At 42.4% G+C, this 21,843-nt stretch overlaps 1 protein-coding gene across 3 annotated transcripts in view; it reads right to left on the bottom strand.

Annotated features, from left to right (window-relative positions):
* anks1ab (ankyrin repeat and sterile alpha motif domain containing 1Ab) overlaps positions 1 to 9,600 on the bottom strand; it is a 45,301-nt gene extending 35,701 nt beyond the window's left edge. For all 3 annotated transcript variants that reach the window (XM_030051720.1, XM_030051721.1, XM_030051722.1), the window contains exon 1: positions 9,037 to 9,600. In XM_030051720.1, the coding sequence (XP_029907580.1) occupies positions 9,037 to 9,321 (285 nt within the window). In that variant the 5' untranslated portion in view covers positions 9,322 to 9,600. The remainder of the gene's footprint in view (positions 1 to 9,036) is intronic.
* Positions 9,601 to 21,843: the final 12,243 nt, after the last annotated feature.

Genomic DNA, 21,843 nt, shown 5'->3' with positions numbered 1-21,843 from the left:
TTCGCTAGTGGCATCAACACTGTGGAAAAGCCTTGATTCATTTGGAAGTCAGGCACGTGGGATGCATGGCATATGCCTCCAGCAATACAGACCTCACATATTCCACTTTGAATTAACCCAGTTACATTCTATATCACACACTTACCGGGACTGGATTACATCTAAGCTTAAGTGCACCTTTATTACAACTTGTCTCCAAAAGCTGCCTTTTTTAGGAAATCTGCCTCATTATGGTCAAAGTGCTGAAATATGTCATAATACCACACACAAATCTCATCCGTTGCACGGCGGTGGCCAGATGTTTTGGCATGGGGTGAGAGTTGAACATATTTGTTACTTACAAACGGGCAGTTGTGACCAGATTACTGTATTTTCATCTATAACTTTTATTTTTACTTGTGGCATTTTATTCAGAAAGTATTCAGAAAAACTGCTCCTTTCATGAATTAGACTGATCAGGTGAGACTAGACTGACCAGGTGAGCCACATTTACGTTCAGCAACTAAATCCACTTCAGGCAAAAAGGAGAGATACAGATGAAGAGGATAAGGTTAAGATTAAGTTAAAGAGCAGTTTTTAAGCCCTGAAATATGAGACATGAATTATATGAAAGGGGGTAGAAATAAATATAATGCAGGTGTGTAATATCTCAACCTGGTTTTACTTGTATAACGATAGGGGAGCTATAATATATGCCTTCATAGCCATATATTGTCCTGTCATCACTGTACATGAATCGAAAGGGAAAAGTCCAGTTCCCCTTTGCTGCAAGCAGTTCTCACTGGGAATATATTCAACATAGAGTGTGCTTGGTTATTTTCCAGTGAATGACAGGGAGTGGGATGGAAATAATCAGCTATAAAGATCTAATCACACTGAGATGTAATTGATAGTGCAGTTACGAGACACACAGGGCTCAGAGTGGACTGTATCATTAAATCGATGGCGCTCATCTCTGAGTGATAGCACTGCATTCAGAAGTGATATACATGTTAATAATGTTGGTCTGCTCCTCAATCTCTGCTCACTCTTCATGTAATACGGCATGGCTGTACTTCCCACCGAGGGGCCCGAGACGAGACAGGCCCCACTAATGCTTGGGCGTACTTTGACTTACATCCCAAAAGCTCATCACTGATCTGCATTTGGCACTATGATGGGTTGGTATGTTAACCCCTGAGCTACTAGGCAACCTCCAAACAGCTATGGTAACGGGTCAAAACAGCATGACATCCTAAAACAAATCACATCCTACCACCAGTTATTTAAGGTGAAAATCAACATATATATAGGTGTGCCACAGTGAGATGAGAAGTCAGTTTTCCTCATATTCTGTGTTAAATCTTGCTTTACTTCGAAAAGGTAAAAAAAAATCTGCCAGTGGGATGAGATAATCCCACTTGTTTCCAGTGCAGTTTTACTTGTTTCAGGATTGTTTTCTGTAAACAAGTATAAATATGTTCAAACAAGGCAGAATTATGCAGATAAGCCCACTAGGATCAAAAAATTACACTTGATTCAAGAAAATTCTGGATGCAAGTCGACTAACTGGAAACACTGCCAGTGGGATTATCTCATCCCACGGGCAGATTTTTTTTCTTTAACTCGTTTGAAGAAAATAAGATAGAATTGAATGTAAGGCTAAATGACTTGATAAAATGGAGATTTTTGCAACGTGGCTGTTGTTCATGCATTTTTTGCAGAAAATCACAGTTTGTTGCTTCCTCCAGCGGTTCGGATCTTCTGCTGAGATCTTTGACATCACTGTGTACTTGTTAAAAAAAAAAAGGCAGGAGCTATCATCACTCCTCCAGTATCCACTAACAAGCTCCCTGCTCCTCCTGCCCCCTCCCACTGCATCGACTGTGATGGTGCGCGGGTGCATCTTTCAAAAATGGGAAAGGGGGCAAAGACCAGATAAAACCGAGGGTGTCATTGTGTTTTAGACTGGTAGACTAATTATACAGGACTGCTATTAGGATAATCAATTTAAGCAGACCTCATCAACAAAAGCAAATGACTTAACCCTATACGCCACCAATATATATTGTAATTAATCACTGTCAGCTGAAAGCTTTTGCTGCACATAACTATTTAACAGATTAATCACTTAGATCAATGTGTGCCACCTACAGCAGTGGATCTCAGCCTGAGGTCTTGGGAACCCCTTGAGGGGGGTCCAGGGGTTCCCAAGAAAAATGGAGAATATTTTAATCTCACTATTATTTCATAATATTAAAGGAATGCCTAGGTTTCACACTCTATTGTCGATCTGCCAATCTCTTATATCAACAGTTTTGGAATAACTAAATGAGATCAGATGGGGATCAGTGAGACATCTTATCAAATACAGGTCCATGGCCTGAAGTGGATCAATTTGGAGATCCTGGACACTGAAAGGTTGAGAATCACTGACCTAAGGTACCTGGCACGGTGAACAGCATGACACTGAGGTGCATATTCATGTGTTTTTAAAATTGTTTGTGATCTTAGTTTCATCACCTCACCTTTTTCTATGTTGCTTTCCACTATATGCTATCTAATAAAGTAGACACACCATAAATTACTCTTAAACACTGTGCTTTAGAGGTATAGAGTGCCATGTTGTTCACTGAACCAGTCGGTCCAGCAGATGAATGGTGCCACTAAACCCAAGACAGCAGATAATGGGGATGGTGGCTGGATATAATAAACTAACAAAAGGGCCTGCCTGCCTCACTGGGACCGTTCTGGTAACAGGATTACCGCCTCAGTACTGTTGTCAATAAAGACAGATGGGCTAGCAGCTCTGTACTATAGCAGGCTTTCATGATGCTTTGATGATAATTCTACCAAACAATGCTTATGATTTCATCTGATTTTCATTCGGTTAGTGACTCTGAAACTGCACACACAAATAAAAGTATCGAGGATGATCACAGTAAAGTCATGGTGGTCCACATTATGTAAAGGGGGGAACAGTAAAGTAATGCTTTCCTGTGAGTACGATTTTTGTTGTTACAGATTTTTATTTGGATGTGGTGCCAGTTGTATTGTAAGACATGCTTGTGTAATTAGTTTAAACTCTTAAAAACTCCTCGACAGACAACATGCCAGAGCTGGGGGAGTTGATGTCACATTATAATAAGTCTGATCTCCTAAAGTGATTTTTTTCCCCACCTGAATGGAAAAAGACTTTGTCATCGGGTTCACATTGAAGTAAAGGGTGACAGCAGAACTTCAACAGAGACATGTTTAATCAGGTGTTCAATCACATGACATCACTCTCCCCACATGTCATCACTGCCTGGAGAAAAACCTCTTGAATGTCAGCTTTTCACAAAATGAGAAAGAAAAAAGTATCTTTCATTGGTTTTGATTTGGTTTATTTTTAGAGCTTGCATTTCTCCTTGGATTTTTTTTTTTTTATCTACTGTGTTTATTTTTCTTGATAATTTCATTTTTGGTATTTTATGGATTGATTTATTTTAAACCTCTTTTCTTCTTAGTGTTTCCTTTTTTTTTTTTTTTGAAAATTTCCTCTTTTAAGATTTTTACAGTTTTGGATTTCATGGCCCCCTGGAAAGCACATTTAGATAAGTGCTACGAAAATATTCCTATTGTTGCTGTTGGTGTTGCATAAGGCTTTGCTGCTAAAGGGGCATAAGTAACATTCTGGCCAAAAATGAGAATTATTTATCATGGGGAAGCTCTGCTGAACTCTCGAATGACAAAAGTAAAGTAAAACCAAAATGACAGGAGAAAGTAAAAAAAAATCCAGTCAATCAGGAACCAAGATGCAAAGCAGATTACATTTGGTGCAATAAGGCTTCAATTTGCACTCAATTGCTTTTTTTTTTTTTTTTTTTTTAAATGTGAATCTATGTAAAACATGTAAATAGTTCCTATGCTATTTCTTGAATAAACACACATGCAAGTGGTTAAAAAGGTCACACATCTTCCACATCTTTCAGTCTCAATCCTTGTGTTGCTATTTTCAAACTGACAACCCCGCATTTTTCAAAGTACACACGGAGTGAGAAAAGGTCTAATCCTTGGGTCATAAAACTTACATAAAAGAGAATAGAATTTCAGTTTGAGAACAAAAAAAAAAAAAAACAGTTTCACGAGACAGCTGGGATGTTCCCCTCTCTCTTTTGAAAGAGAGGAGAAGGAGTCGGGGCTGCTGTCAGTGTGGAAACGTGCGGGACGACAACGTGGAGCGGCAGAGGTCGTGGATGGTATGTGGCGTCTCCTCTGTCTCCCGCCTGGCGAGAAGCTTCACAGGCACATGTGGCAGGTGATACAGAATGCTTTCTCCCCCCACCACTCATTTTCATGTGCCACATCTGTCAGACCACATCTTGGGATGTGTTCGCTCTGCTGTAGCTCTCCATATGAATTATAAACCACCGCATACGTGCTTTGAACATAGCTCCTTTTTTCCCCCCGAACTGAAATTACCACAGTAAAAAGAGTTTTGGAAATTCCTTTTCTTTCGATGTGGCCACTTTGGCTACTGCAAAGATATTTAACAGCTTTTCTTAATGATATTTTATAGATTATATTAGGAGCCATATCTTACATTTAGTTCTCCCCATATCCATTTCAAAATGTTATGTATGTTTTAAGTACGTGAATATAAACCCAAGATTATAACGCATAACTTAGAATTCCCATTTAAAATTGAAGAATTTCATATCTCTTATGAATCCTTTCCACATGGGCATTTTCACCAGGGGCCCCCATTTACTGCTGTGTAAAACACTGACAGCCATTAAGAAGCGAAGTAGCTTATGCACACACCCAGATGCGCACATGCACGCACGCACACACACACAGTCACACATATGCACACACTGCATATTACATGGACTTTAAAAGCTTGCATCCATAATCACCCCACCAATACCACTGGGAAATTCTGAGTACACACATACAAATAAATGAATGAAGTTATTCAAGCATCTGTAACATGTGGTTGTGTTAACCTTTGCCTTTTGAGAACTGAACAGATGTTAGTGAAGTCTGGCCCTTAATCATATGTGTTGTATCATGTACTGTATGCTGTATAATACAGTGCACACAGTAGTGGCATAATCATATACCCAAAAGGTTGCTTGACAAGAAGTACATGAAGTTTTTAGGGGGTTGGCCCATTGGTCAACTTATGCATACACATACACACCAAATTGATCCATCCAGTATTTGAAAACCTCCTCCTGGATAATAGTGATCCAATTGGATTAATTCCTAAAACTGGGTTTTTCAAAACAGATTATGAAGTTTCTGATCCTGAAGATTTGGATCTGGATTATTTAATCCAACCCATCCTTCAATCAGGATGAAATACTATATTTGGGTTTTTCAAAAGTCAAGGCAAGGATCTGGATAAGTTTAATACCAAAAATCAGGATTATTTTGGTCCCACCTAGAGGGGTGGATTCAGAGTGGACTGACAAAATGGTTTCACTCACTTTGACAGAAATGATTAAACCTCGAGGAATACAGGGGTAATGAACCTGAGCTCACTGAGACTGATTTCAGACTCAAGAGTTTCATAACATATTTGAACTAAAGAGAATTTTCTGATTGTATTATTCTTAATTACTGCATGTTGCACTTTACCACATCCCCTAAGAGTTACCTGCCATTCTGCGGCCTGATGGAGCTGCTGGACTGGCAATGATACGTTTTTAGTAAATCATTATTTCTCAAATCATAAGAAAAATAACACACCTGTTGCTATTGTGTCCAAAGATCAATTGTAATTACAAATTTTGCAGATTGAGCAAAAGTAGATCATTAATGATTTCTCTTTCATTACCAAATGATCTATTCTTCGTCCATCAGGTGGCCACAGAGAGCTCTCCAAATCCAGATTTGGAAATCCAGATCCTGTGGAATCTGGATCATCATTTTCCAATCTGACAATGTTTTGAAAAAACAGGTCAAAATCATGGAGATCATTTTGATGCTGAATCAGAAAAAAATGGGATTGATTGCCCAGATGATTCTGATCCAGATTAGATGTTTTGAAAAAACCCAGAAGACGAAACAGTGAATTGTGACCTCCCACATCCCCGTCCCCCTGCACAGCCACTCAGCACCAAACACAGCTATAGTCACTACACCACTGTGTGCCTGCACTGAGCGTGTCATTCCTCTCTAATGGTCTCAGCCACAAAAGGAAAATGGGGGGTGTGACCCTGCTGAGCTGAGTTCTTCAAAACTATCTCACCCTTTTGTCAAATGTTTCTACTTGTTTAAGGCAAAATACGATCCTAAGACTCAGTACAACAGTGGATACCAGGCAGTGTCCTCTCTATAACCTTCACATCAAATCAGCTCAAACAGAATAGCAAATACTTTCATTCATAAACAATGTGAAATAAAGAAAACGGCAGCAAGTATGCAAGACTCCAGACAAAAGAATAATTGTTCCTTTGAAATTTTCAGTGGGTATTTTCAGGTTCTGCTGCACAAAAGTCCCACAAAACTGGAGATTAAATGGACTGGCACATAATATCAAGTGAAGAATTATCAGCGTGTTGGCTGTACAAGCTGTGGCTGGCAAACGTCATACCAGAGATACAAAGATCATTGTTTTCCCAACAACATCCTACTGAAGTTCCCCTGAGCAAGACGCTGAACCCAGAAACCCTTACACATTGTAAGTCGTTCCAGATGCTGTACTTCTTTCTAACATGCATGCATTGACATACATGTTAACATACAGAATCTGACCTAAAGCACTTCCTTTCAAGCACTCATGTTTGGTGGTCCACAGGGGTGGGTGATCTTTGTAATGCACACATACCAGAGTCAGTCTTTGCCCCCACCCATACAGGCCCCGTACCCAACCCAAACAAATGCCTTAAAATCTGGAAGGGAAGCAAACGCATTCAGGAGCAGCAGCTGCAAAACAGGATGCCCTTGAGAACAGGACACCCCACCCAACATGGCCTGAGTAAACAATTCTGTCAGAGAGCGTGGGGGTGGGGGGACTGGGCTGGGCTGGGATGGAACAGAATGGGACAGAATAGGATGACATAGAGAAGTGCTAAACAAAGCCAAATAAAAGTTGAACTTGTCTAAAGTATACTGTAGTGACAGCATATTAGGTATATGGCCATGAAATGCATGCATGCCCTGTCCACGTGCACATGACATACGCACGTCCGAAGCTGCCGGAAGCTGGCAGGATCACTGTATCATTAAGGGTGTTTTTAAGTGGAGAAATAGTATTACAACATGGATAGCAGTGTAAAAATAACATTTGAAGAGGCTTTTCACAGCTTTTCACAAGGTAGAGCTGGAGAGTGGAGGGTGCCATTCCACATTGTGTTGTGGCATCCACCAAGGCCACCAAGTCTCTACTTCAGAACACCTCGGAGTGCATTACGTGCTTAGTTGCCACAAATATCGAGAGTTTATTCATTTAGGGAGTGATATGCTCTGACAATAACATTCTTCTGCCTGCACTGTTTTGAGAGTCAGAGAGAGTCAGACTTGTATGTTAAAATTAATCTGGCAATGACGCCACCAGCTGATTCAGCTAATGTTATTCAGCTTGAGCCACAGAATTGTACACATCGTGGATTTGCCAAAATGGATTAAATACGGCACACATCAACACCAAAAGTTCTCAGCTAGCTCAGTAATGGTGTTAGTGGTACGCCAGTGTTACCTGCTGGAACATCATCCTAATAGTTTTGAAACAATCAGCATTAGTTAACTAGTTAACTGAAGATAATGCAACAAGTTAGTGTAACCTTCAGTTTATGTGTGATATATTTTGGCTACACTTCATTTTAGTGGGCTGGGAATTTCATGGTAAGTAGGTGATCCAAGCAAGTAACAGATTTGAAATTTCTTTGGAATTACCCTCAAATTACATAAACATATACCTCAAAATTTATTGAAAACCAAAACTTTTACTTTTACTCTGTACATTCCAATTGATGCTGGAACCCGATTGTAGGATTTTTATCAAGTGGTTTTCCTGAAGAGCTCCAATACAACTGAGCTGCACAGAACTGAAGCTGAAGTTGCACATGGCAACGGCAGCCTTAAGATTAAGATGATATATAAAGAGAACATGAACTGAAATACACCATTTTTTGACAAATGCATATGGTATTATGTGGCACTTGCCATTCCTTAGCCTACGTGAGTCCAAACCTGATCTCGAAATTGAAATTCATCATTATGATAGAGAGCAAACATCAAGAAAAAATCCCCCAAATGGTGTGCAAGATACCGTGGTGGCATAACAATTTATTGTGCAGATCAAATACTAATTCCTCAGTCATCCGTCTTTACTTGTCTCCATAAATCAGACAGTATAAGCAGGTTTGGAAGCTTCAGAGTGAAATTACATTTGATGCAGTGGCTTGGCAATACCTCAGACTGTGTTGAATTGACGGCCATGTTCAAATAATAGAGTGGGGGAAGGGGAGGGGGGTGTGGGCTGAATGTAGATGGTGCAAGATGGAGCAAGGGAGCCGGGGGAGTGCAGGATGAGAGAGTGGGAGCGTGGGTCGGCCTCTGAGACTCGGACTGAGTGGATGTGGAATGACAGAACAAGCCCAATTAGTCTTGAATGCCAGGGCTGGTACAGGGAGGTCAATGCAAGTGATCAAGCCATTCATGCATTCAGCACTCGCCTGCAGGCACTCTGCGCCGACAGCCTGGGTAAAAGTTACTAGTCTATACAGTTGCTTTTGCCGGACGCCTGCTCCTTCTTCTACCGCTGTCTGCACTCTCTCTCTCTCTCCCTGTTCCTTCCTTTCTTCCTTTCTAAATCACTCAGTACTAATGCGTTGCTTCACCTGTCACCATCTCTTTCTGTTTTTCAGACTAATCCTCAGTCAGTCAGCTTCTTTATCTATCTCTTTTTCTCCCTGTCTCGCACACACACACAAACACGCTCTCTGCTGAGGACACGGCACACTCTGTTTGAAAGCCTGCCCAATTCCTTAACACTTGCGGTGCCGCTCCCTCTGTCCTTCATACCCTCCCACTTGTTTCCCAACCCCGGAGCACAAATATTACCTCATCCCACTCAGAGGCGAAGGAAGGCGAGCGCTCCATGGGTTGCTGCCCAGTGCTGCAGTTAGTCACAGACCCACTGCGGCCAGACAGACCTCCTTCCTCTTCTCCAACCGGTGACGCCAATAAGTCAGAGTCTGACTTGGACAAGCTGCGAATCAGCTTCAGGTCTGCAGGTCTGGCTTTGACCACTGTCAATGCAGATGTGGCCGAAGCCTCATTTGACTCCTTGACTTCACCCTGTGGACTCTGGATCACCCTGGTGGCATCCTGCGTGCTCTCCGTCATGGTTTTGGAGCTGCCGTGAAGGCAGTGGCGGAACACCCAAGAGTCCTCTGTTTCCCTCAATTGTCTGACTTAGAAAGCATCGGATGCCAGTCAGCCTAGAAAGCGATCTTGGATCCAGCTGTAGCAGTCTACGTAGAGCTCTTGAACTCCTAGATGAATGCTTTGGAGAGCCAGTCCAAGGTGGTGGTGTAAGTCACTGAGTGATGGGTTTTATCTCCCGAACGGAACCGAGGGAATCCGCCTGCGCTCAAATGGAGTCCAACTCATTCAAAGTGCTCCTGTTTGGGGAGAGAGGGAGCACGTAAGAGAGAGACTTGGTGTGTGTCAGTACACGGACACAATCGTCAAGGTCCACCCACTAGTTGTATCCTGTTGCCAAAGAATCCCTCCACCCCTCCTTTTCCTTCTCTGCTGTTACTTTTTTTCGATAGTCTTTCACTTTCTACCATCTGCATGTCCCTTTCACCGGGTACTTTTCTTGTCCTTCCGTGTATCTCGAGTGTGAAACTGCCTGAACAAAAGCATTCCCAATGGAAAATTTGACTGAAAGAGGAAACCAGCGTGAGATGAATCAAGAGGCAAAACAATAAGCATGTGTGCACGCATATGTGACACATGCACAGGCACTCACACCACACACACAAACATAGAGGCGTGCAGACACACTCATGCATACTTAAATGTACTAAGGAGAGTCAGATTCTGCAAACTCATCACTCTTTGCTGACTGCAACTTAACAAGAAAACTATCCGTATGGTGTTGGAAAAGTCTTCATCCATTTCTCTTCCTCTTACCTGCAGACTGTGTTGACCCCCAGCGTTGGTCTCTGCACCGGGTCTCTGCGACTGTCCTGGTCTAAGGTTCTTTCCAGACTCTTGAGGAGGACCGGCTCTGTCCCGTAGTGAGGATCGGAGGATGGTGGGATCCCAAAGCCTGGCCTTATTCAGACTGACAGCTGGGGTAATCAGGTTACTGATGCACTGGGTGGCTGTTCTGTTTTGAGGGAGGGGGAGATGGGATTCCTCCTTTACTGTCTGTCTGTGCATTTGTGTGACAGGAGACGGGGGGCTGCCCTGGGCTTAGGTTTGTTTTTATGGGAGACACGGGGATAGCAGACATGGGTTGAACGGCATTTGCAAATAACTCGGCTCTTATTTTAAGCAGCGCGGAGTGCCAGATTGGTGCCACATATAGGGCAACACCGTTAGTGCCAGAAAGATTAGAGAGAGTAAAAGGCAAGTATTTAAAAGTCAATTTAGTATCATTTCTTTGATTATTTTTCTTGGCACTGTGAAATGCCACGATGCTATATATGAAAATGCTATTTGGTCCAGGTTTGCTGAAGTGTCAGTGTTATTATCTGATGATGCATAGCAGAAGTCTGAGGATGGTTCCCTGGATGCTTCTTCTGTTTTTATTTGCAAACTCTGCCTCACAAGGAGCAACATTTATATAACATTTTCATGGTCAAATTTTATAGCTACAAACCCAATCCGGGCCAAAGTGGTGATTCATAAAACATTCATCTGGATGCCAAAGTCACTGGGTTACATCGATTTTCTCAAATTTTCACAAAACTAGCTGATGCCATTATCTGAGACATTTATTCCAAAGATAGAATTTGAACGTTGTTTTTATTGCATCTTTTGACATGAACGTTTGATGGAATAAAGTCAAACATTTTTGTTTTTTTATAAATGGGCCCCAGTGAACAGAATGTAATGACAGCTTTGGTGCTGCAGAGGTTAAAAAAGTGGAGACGGGAGCGGTCGATGATTTGGGAGGAATGAAGAAGCGATCATGCTCACTCTCCTCTATTCATCGCTCTTCTGAATGGGACTTGATGCTGACAAAAGGCTCTCTTGTGAGGCGCGCTTAGCATTCACGGCAACAGTAGCCGTGTCCTGTGCATTCCTATGGACTGTGCCCTCAATCAGCCAAGTTCCTTGCATGCTCACCTCTTCCCTGTGAGCAGCGCTGGTATGTGTGTGACACAAAGGATAACATCACAGGCTCAACCGGGGGAGCCCACGCTGCCACACACTGCTTAGCTGGCAATAACAAAAGCCACACCTAATGAAGCTCACTGAATTGCACATCCAACGACTGCATATGACAGCAAGGATGAAACAGTTCAAGCCGTGCACATCCACCGTATCATTTTAAACAACAAAGGCACCGGAATCCATGTTCCCAGATAATGATGCATTTACGGCATATTAGAGGGACTAAAAGAAGGCATACGTCCGCTGCTTCAGCTGACTGCATGCTCAGCCCCGGGCGAAAGACGGCGGTGACTCATGAACACGTTTCTCTAACAAAGACATGCACAGTGTGCGAGTGACAGCGTGGCAACACATACGGTAAACACACACACACACAGTGGAGTGCTGTTGTGTATGTGCTTTGTGTCGGTGTAAGGGGGGTTGTGTGCATGTTAGAGTGAGTGATTAAGGGGAACGGGTGTGCATGTGTGTTTTGGGTTCATACTTGTGACAGATATGCCTTTCAGGATCTCTTTGGACGGTTCCGGGGGCTTTTCACACATGCGGCGTCTGTCCTGCAGGTCCACAGCTGACATTTTCATAACACTCTGCAACCTCCAAAACTGCTTTTCTCACTACTCCTACCAAGAAATCATTATCCCTCTCTGCAGCTGTGGTGCTCTTCATCATCTCCACAGCCCCCTTCTGATCAGACTGCATCCCATAAACTCAAAGATGAGGCCACTGGATAAAGATCTAATAAAGTTAATCAACCAAGGATGCCATCGCCATTAGATAGGCCGTTTGGCTTGAAAACAAATCTCTGAGTGGCAAAGAAAACTCCCACTGGGGCAAACAGACATCTGACAGACACCATGAAATAAATTGCACAATTTTCTATATGTCTGTGAATCCAGTCTGCAGGCTCAAAATGACAGTCATACGGTCCATTCTATGAAATTCCATTGCACTCCATTTAGCTCATGTGTCTCTCCAGGGACATTCATGAGAGGACTTTGACCTGATAGCCTGCACAAGAATGCTCAGATGGTAACCTCCGAGGTCATCTGTTCCCCGAGGCAGCAGCGACGCCATTCTTCCAAGCTATCATTTTCACAGATGCCAAATGTGGGAAATCATAGCTTTCATCACAGGGGTGGGACAAGCTACAAAATACAAATGTAGAGAAATAGATACAGACACACTATAAATGAGCAGTTTGTTTAAAGCCCAAAAACTATACACTGTATATGCAACTTGAGATTTATGGCTTAATAAAGAGCTTGACTTACTTTTCTCCTCAAAAAATGAAATACATTCGCATTATTTCTATTTCCCCCTGCAAACTATGTAAAGTCAGGGGAGAAAAACACATCAGTACAAACAAGGCAACAGCAAAGTAACAGCAAAGCTGCTGAATGGCTAAAAGATGCAGAGGCAGCTCCAGCTGAAGCCTCCCAACAGCCACGGACAGAGCTGACCTCTCAGCAGGGAAATGTGAGGGCAAGTGTGCATGGCTGAGTGAAGACGTAACGCTGGATATCCATCAGTGTTCCTCTGTGCCAAGAGAGAGAGAGGAGAGAGACACAGTGAGAGCGAGAGAGGGAGAGAGACTGGAGGGTACAGATACAATCTTTTCTCATCAACAGACAGGCTTCGCTTGGTAATCTCTCAGGGAAATGCTGTGAATTTCCTCAAACACCCGCATATCAACATCATCTACAACATCTGTAGGGTATGGGCACATCTACATGCCGTTTCCCCCGCGGTGAACGGATCTGGCAGTTCTCGACTGGTGTAGGATGTTTTTACTGGCATTCTTTAGTCTTAACTGTCCCGCAGAGGGCTTGAAATATCTAATAAATAAGAGCATCATGATTCTGAGTTCATCCCTTGGTGCTTTTCTTGTCCTCCGGCGTCCTGTCTGAACACTCTCTTCAGCAAAAAGTAGGTTCTCCAGACTGAAAAAAGGTCTACACGAGACCCTAACCACTAACCACAGGGATTTTCACACAGTGATACACACCACTCCAGCTACTTAGCGTGTTCTGAGTTAGAGCACCACTGGATGGGAAAACATCGACCAAATGCTCAAAATACTGAGGGCCAGCACGTTTCGGTGCAGCGTGCATTGTAGTGTGAAATGCAAAGTGAGTGGTGACAAGGTGAGAAACGCCACCATTGTTGCTGCTCTCACCTTCAAATAGGGGGATAGTGATGGTGTTACACAGTATTTATGCTGCATCCTGCTCAAGAGGAAAACACAACATCTGTTTTAGCCTCGCAGTGATAGGGCCTAGCTGATGCTTCCCTATCATTCCGCATGACATCATGTGCCGCAACAACTGCCGCAGGCCGCACAAGGATAAAGATAAATTTAACAGATTAAGTTAACATGCTGGAAAGATTACAATCAAAGCAAACCACGGCTTCTGACTGCAGTTCCGTCATTTGTATGCAAGAAGAGAAACTGGGCAAACTATGGAACAATGCATGCAAGATGGCTACATATGTTTTGTCTATACCATGCATGCCTTTTTGTAAGTATTGCGCTCACCTGGGTATGTGCCATGTGTGCGAGCCATGTATGCATGCACATGTTCATGTGCACACATGTATGCGTGCATGAGCGAACGCATGTGTGGAGGCCAGGGGTGAGCAGGGCTTCCTGCGTTGGGTTCATGCTCTGTGCTCTGCTCCCAGTGAAAACAATGGGCAAGGGCTCCACCTTTTTGAATTTCCCATCAGGGGGTGAAAATGGCGACAGACGGATTAAACACATTCCTGCCTTTATTGCAGTTGGCACAGGATTTGAGCGCAAAAAATAATTCAAATGTAAAAACAATCTCCAAAGACATTGTTTTTTTGTATTGCATATCAAAATGAGTCTCACACAAACAGCTGTGTACAGAACTCAACAATCCACCGCCACAGGCATTTTGGAGATCTTGTCAATGGCAAGTGGCGAGAGAGAATCCAAGAGGGATGCATTTAAATTCGCATGGTAAGAGGGAGAGAGGGAACGAGGGAGGAAGAGATGCAGAGAGATCCAGCGGAGAGCAGGTAGAGGGAAGATGTGAAAGCAGGGTAATTAATCCACAGATAATGCTGACGGTTCACAGCCAGGTCACTTTCAACAGAATGCCATCATAATAGTTGCCCTTGACAAGCCCCATATCCAGCGAGCACTGGAGAGAGAGATATATAAAAGTGATAGTAATGATATTGGCAGTCATGAATCAAATCAGACATGTTCAATGTATTCAGGTGGGAGAGTCGCACAAGAGTAATTCTGTAATACAAACCAATTCCATTATTAGATGGCTCATGAAGCACTTTAAGAGAGATTAAGAACACAGATAGAGGAGAGAGATGTTTAACACTTGATCGCTGAGGGAAAAATCCATTTATATCGAGGAGTTTGCATATGCTCAGTGCAGAAAATCATTCTAATATTCAGCTGCTCTCTCTGCTGCACAAATCATGTTCAATTGTCTCAAGGCTTAAGAAAACTTTAAGGATTTTCTCATTTTTTATTCATGAGCACTATGTTCATCACCCTCCAACGTTGGAGGGTTGCTAAAAGTCAACAACTGTGATAAAACAGAGTTTGGGGGTTGCATTTTCTACAGTAATCCATTCCAGCAGGGCTGTGTGGACTCCACTTCCCTTTGTAGAGGAGCAATATTGTGTGGACCTGGGTACAGTAGGACCCTGATTATGCAGAATGACCAGTCGACCACATGGCTGTTTCCTCTGTTTTTTCCCCTTCCCACTACAGGCTGCACACCACTGTCCACTAGCCTGCAATACTGTCGCCTACCAATCTAACTCTACTGGTGTTACAGTATTGCTGCACAGTAAATCTGTCTATTATTCATTGCTTAGTTTGTTAGTGTGTGTGTGTGTGTGTGTGTGTATGTGTGTATATGTGTGTGCACTGATGCTGCAAGTGTCTCCATATTGTCACAAAGTGCTTGCAAACATCTGCTGTTTTATTGGCAGGCTTACATATTTGTTATGTAGGGCCTGATGTTTGTGCTGCTTTAAAGGCTGTTTGTTTGAGTCTATTATTCATTGGTCAGTTTGCTCCTGTGTGTGTGTGTGTGTGTGTGTGTGTGTGTGTCTGTTGGTGCCGCAGCCACAATACATAATTTCTTTGATGCCGCTGTTGTCCCAAAGTGTTTGTGGACAACTATGATTTTACTACCACAACTACATATTTGTCACATGGTTTTAAGGCTATTTGCTCACATCATAATGTATTAAATTCAATTAACCCCATTAATCATATATTAAATTAAATACAAAATTTCCCCCCAAAAAACACACCAAACCGTGCATGTTTCAACTATCCGAAATGTCAGTTCTCCAAAACACCGTCGTTCCTGAGCAGTTTGGAGAATCGACGTTCTGCTGGACTTGGAGCTAAAGCGAGCATTGCTGTGGAGCTCACTTGTTAAAAATGTAGACTTTGGACACTTGTAGTTCCACTCTCATGTGTCTAAGTCTGACTCATGAGAAATCAACTGACTGTGGAATAGAATATTCTCATTTTTTTTTTTTTTTTTTAAACCCAATAACGACAATAAAACACATTTAAACATTTCCATTCACATTTAAACTGCGCGTTTTAGTTTCCTGCACCTTTAAGACATAAAACAAGGCTTTTTAATGTGCAAGAACTCATAAAGTGTTAATATCGTTGATATATACAATAGCCTACGAATACATCCTTTATTGCTAAGACATCTCTACGTTTCAGCAAATCTGCATTAATCTGTGAGCTTCACAATGGCTAGCCAGTAGCATTTGAGCTTCGGAACGACTGAACAACAAAGAATACTTAACAATCCTTTCTTTTCACAAAAATACACTCTTCCCTTGACTCCAGTGAGCACTGTTTTTTTTTCTTTTTGTGCAAGTAATTAAAAAAAAGCAGTTAGTGAAGTAAAAGGCAATGACACACTCTGGAAATCCCTCTCAGTTTGCTCAGAGACCCCGCTCCAGCTTGTCTCTCGACGTCTCCGTGTCTCTCATTCATGACTGACATGCAGTCGACTAAACAGCTGACGCAAAAAGAGATTATGTAGCCTTCACCTGGATTCATCTGCCTGTGTATTTTACTGACAAAGAGAGTGTTCCCATTATTTTGTGCACTTGGAGCATGTTATTCCTATAACCTTGCACAGCTCAGTCAGTAATGGTAAACATGAACGGCTCTCCAGAGAATCGAGGCTCTAATCTGCGATGTCAGGAGCCGAGGTTTTGTGGACTGACAGAATGGCTGCTTTGTGCTTTTCCACCTTGTTGAATTTGATTTTTTTTTAGCGGTATTAACAGTTCTGGACCAGAAAGGAAAGCCATACCCTGTGAAAATTTGCCTGGATATAGGGTGTATTTTTGTTCTAAGGGGTTGAGCAAGGATATTCATTCCTGAGAGACCCGTCTACGAGTGTAAGAGAATCAATATCTAACTCAAATCTTTGTCAGAAGACAGGAGGAAGGGAAAAAAAGGAACAATACCCAACAGTAGAGAGCAGTCTCTTGTATACTTTGATAGAAAATGCCTTTGCTCATCTCTAGCAAGTGCGAAGTAATAAACGCCACTATATGCATGAATGAGATAGTTACAGATGATGGGTTTTTTCAATTCCACCCCAGACGCATATTGATTGACAGAGGGGAACGGAGAGAATGTTCTGCCGCGGAGACGAAGACAGGCACTTGACTGAGGAGGCAGCCTCCCAGCAGAAAACAATTCGGGACACTTGAGGCATTTATGTGTGTCTGCCTCTGACGTATTGGCTCAGTGGGGAAGAGCGTGGAAAAGGAGTGATTTCGGAGAGGTTCACTCCTCTCTGTCTCCTTAAGCAGAGCCCTAATCTTCCATGATCATTACGGATGAAACGGAGCAAGTTCAGAGGATTTTGCAACACCACTCGCTGATACCACACCCGACTGAAAAATCGACCTGAGAGTCAGAGGCTCCACTTCCACTTTCCCAAAGACTCCATCCTCACTGAGCATGTGCAAGGAACCTCGTCTGCACAAGCCTATAAGTGTTGTAGTGGATGGTAGGGGTGGGAATCACTGGGTAACTGGTGATACAGTACTGTCACAATATTTAACTTATGATAATGATGGAATCACAATGCAGGCAATTCTGTGATATATTGTGAGATAATCAGCTATGGTACATGATGATATCTGTAACTGAAAAAGAAAAAATTATCCCGGAAAAGACAATAAGCAGGAATCAGTTGTGTTTTGTAGTGTTTTAATAAGCACAGACACCTCAACATGAACATGACAGGACAGTATCACTTCAAACACCTAAAAGCTCAAACTCAAATAAAACATAACAAAAACTCAAATGTGCATCTGTGCAAATGAAGTTGAAAACTCAGATATCCATACTTGGCACAAGTGTATGGATACTGTATCAGTGGAAGGTTTTCTGGTAACCGTAACTTCTGATTTCAAATGTGACTTAAAGGAGCAGTTCATCCATGCTTTCCCACTTCCCCACAGTGCAATCTATCCATCCATTCTGTGTAATTTGGTGAGGTTTCCTTTCTGTCACCCTTCAATAGCATGGGATTGGATGAATATTGTTTTGTCAATTTAATGAGAAAAACACAAGAGCAGCAGCTCTTTACAAAATACAAAGACACAGTTGAGCACTATTTCCTGCCAAAGAACACCAGCAATCTGTATGTATCCGCCCCCGACAGTTGGAGACAGATAAGAGACAGAGAGAGTGAGGCAGGCTGGAAACCTCACCAAATCACACACAACTGTCTGGATGGATAGACTGCACTAGGGATGAGTGGGAAAATCGTTTTTGCATTGTGGGTGTTCCTTTAATGTATAATCATTTTCAGTCCAAAACAGAGCCATTCACCATTTGAAAGAAGTGACAGTGACTCTCACAAAATGACTGATCGATCAAAATGAAAACAGATGATGGTAGTTTTTGAAAACGGACTTAAATGCCTGACTGACTGGAGCAAAAACATTTGAAGGCTGAACTTCAGGCAATGGTATTTCAGCCCTACATTTGATATGTAGTGCCTCATTAATAATAATGCTACGGGCCAAAACTTGAGGTTAAACAAGTTTAAAAAGTAAGAGTGACTCAGGGTGAAAACAGAAAGAGAGCACAGGACCAGCAGGCCAGAATGCATTTTATACAACAGCTCGGACTTGGAATTGATTTTAAAAAATGGTTTTCTTGCAACAAAGTGATAAGAAAGACAAAAAAAGGACTCTTTGTGTTGACACGTGGGTTATGGGGCATTTAAGCCAAGAACTTGGACTCTCTAAGGGGGAGAAATTTGCAACAAGTTTCCTTATGCATATAAGGATAAGAACCATATGTGGTGAAGTGATAAGGACCTTGATAAAAACTTTTATTAGAGCAGAGGTTATATGAAAAAATGTATTAAGTCAAGTCGTTGCAAATTTACATAGAATTTTGAGAACAAAACACTCTCAAAACACTTTCAAGAACTTTTCTTATGTATACTTGCATTTTTATTTATTTATTTAGGTAGTTATTTAGTTATTTATTCCATTTTCAGTAACTTTGAGCAATCACCTCATACTGTGAGACTTGGTGGTGGTGCGTGCAGGATATGGCGTTTATCTTAAACATACCAGGAAAAGCATCCGTCATAATAATGTCACATATGATTTGCATTCCAAACTGATTTAACAAATAAAAGGTTTTCGATAAAAGTGAATTTTTAGATGCCATCACTATGATTATGGACACATTTATGGAGTTTTGTGAGCACAACTCAACTCTCTTTTTAAGATGGAAACGATTCAAGAGACAGTTCTGTGAAATATGAATGTATAAAATAATATTATAGAAACATTATTTGGGTGTAAAAAGAAACATCTTTAAAGATGGTCTTCCAGGAAATATCAACAGACCAGCTTCAGGTGTAGGAGTAGACCTTTACAGGAAGAGCAATATGTCACTTATATTCACCATTACTGACTGTGGCTAAGGTATAATATACTGAGATATGATATATTCAAATTCTCTTGTAAAGGACATTTTCCCTTTGGGTCTGCATAATATTTTGACACACAAACACAAGAGTGAGTGTCTGCATGAAAATTCACCTCCTGTATTTAGATGCATTTCAAGTGTTAAACTCCACAAAAGCAACCTAACATTTAAAAATAATAGCAAACCTGTTTCTTATTTCACACCAGTACCTGGAAACCGTGTCAGTAAACAGTTGGGTTTGGTACTGGATTGTTTGCCTGTCCTTTTGACTTTATGGAACACGACTGTGAAGTGCAAAATACTTTCGATGCAAATGTTGACAATGAATATTTAACGCGGTTATTTATAAAACATGGCAGTGCACGAGGCGGAGGAGCAGGTGAAGGAGAATCACTGTCAGTGTCCGCAAAGGCGTACAGCTGGCCAGTGCTCGGCCGCGGCGGGGCACGCAGTGTGCTCCTCTAAAGCCAATTTAGACTGAGATAGGACAGCTAACAATGTTATGTGCACTCCCCACATTTACCCGATGGCATTGACTGGTGCTTACATTCACATTTAGGCATTTAGCTGATGCTCCTATTGAGAGGGACTTACAATGAGTGAACAGGTTGGCTCAAGGACACTTGGACAGGACACACAGGCCTGCTCGCCGGCGACTTTTTCCATTACAGTCTCGCGTCTCTACTTTTCCACCCTGTCACCCTAATATGCTACAATATGCTGACAGTAAATCAGTCCCAGAGGGGGATGAAATAATAATTTAATCTCTCTTCCTGGTCACTTACAAGGCCCACTCATCAAATTAGCCATAATTAAATCCATTTGCGAACTGGCCAGGCGTTGCATTTCGACATCTCTGTGAAAGAGGGTGGGGGCTTCTGCAGTCCAGTGCAAAAAAAAAAAAAAATCTCAAAATGTGATTCATACATGGTCATGGAACACGGGTTTAAAATGGGTTCATGTACAGTGAGTACAGCAAGAGATCAGATGTGGGCTTTGCTCTTTCTCCCCTGATACGGTGGTATGCTACAGCTGTATTAGCCTGCAGGACTATGGAGCCCCTGCTGGCTAACACAACCACTGTGTGAGACAAGTAGATTCAAGAGGCTCTCCATAAGGCCAAGGAAAATGGATATTGATCTAGAGCTATGACTAAATGGATTAAATTACAGAGTGGTGTTGCTAGCAGGGCAGGACAGAGGAAGAGAAGGGAAGGGAGGTGGTCGGGGGAACAGGGACAGAGGAAGAGGAGGAACAGGAACAGGAGAGAGACAGAGGGGGTATTGAAGGAGTCTGCCAAAATCTCTGTCTACTCATGCCCGGCTGACGGCTTACTCTCTCTTCTTCCTTAATCAATAGCCCACCCTGCAGCCCTGTGCAATCATCCCCTCCATGCCAAGGTTCCCAGCGTCATCTCGGTCTTCATACAGTTATGAGCCAATTGGCTTTAGAGGATCAGCAGTCAGGGGATTATCATTTCTCCATTCAAGCAAGAGTGTTGAGCGCCGAGAATGCCAACTGCATGCTGAGTGTAAGAGGATGCATCGTCGTGAATATAAGACTTGAACCCGACTGAGCGTGGAAATCTTTGGGCGGATCTGGCCGGCTGGCAGTCACAGTCAACCTGTTTGGTATCAACAGCTAATCAATCAGGAGTGCCTTCCCTTCACGGCCTTGATGACGGCTCTCGCGGCTGCAAAGAATAGCTCTCTGAGAGCCACGGGCCGCAAGCGCCGAGTGTTGATATTCGTGACATTAATGCGTTGACTTGCATGACACGAATATCAAAGAGGTGAGCGTGAACCAGCCCATAGTAATAGTAACATCAAGGGACGGCTGTGTTCTCTCCCACGGGGCGCCTGCTTTTGCTCTGGTTGATAATATCTGTAAACAGACACCAGGCAGTGGTTCTCCCAGTCTTGATTTTACTTGTGTAATTTTCTCAATATACTTGATGAGGCCCATTTGTGGGCGGCTCATCAGCACTTTCCTTTCTTTAAGCTACAGCACAATGACCTCCTTTATGATCAGGGCTCCCCGCCTCCCCCCGAACTCCTGGGCTCTAATCATAAACACTTTGCACCACTCCACTTCACTCCCTTCAGGGCAGCGCTCCACTTCATGGCTAGATTGAATATTCATAAAGGACACTTCCGATTTCAGCTGACACATGGGCATCAGCATATGCTCGACATATGCATAAAATGTGCATTAACATGGTTTTATTCCTGTCACACTGATGTGGAAAGTGGATGTTTATAGGACATTTAATGGATGCTATTCCTTAGAGTGGCCATCAGATTGCATATACACTACTGACGTCTCTTCAAAGACAACAGTTTACGGCACACGACTGACAGCCGCTACGGGTTATCAGTTGCAGCATATGGCAACATGTTTTTTTTTTTTTTTTTTGATTGTCTATGGAAGGCTTTCCAACAGGACTTAAAGTATAGAACCAGACAAACACAGCATACACAATATGGCAATTTACCCAAGTGACTTTTTTT

This window comes from Myripristis murdjan, chromosome 5 (assembly GCF_902150065.1).
Source record: "Myripristis murdjan chromosome 5, fMyrMur1.1, whole genome shotgun sequence".
In the NCBI taxonomy this organism is placed as follows: Eukaryota; Metazoa; Chordata; class Actinopteri; order Holocentriformes; family Holocentridae; genus Myripristis; species Myripristis murdjan.
The sequence above is the reverse complement of the archived record's forward strand: the minus strand, read 5'-3'. Positions and strand labels throughout refer to the sequence as shown.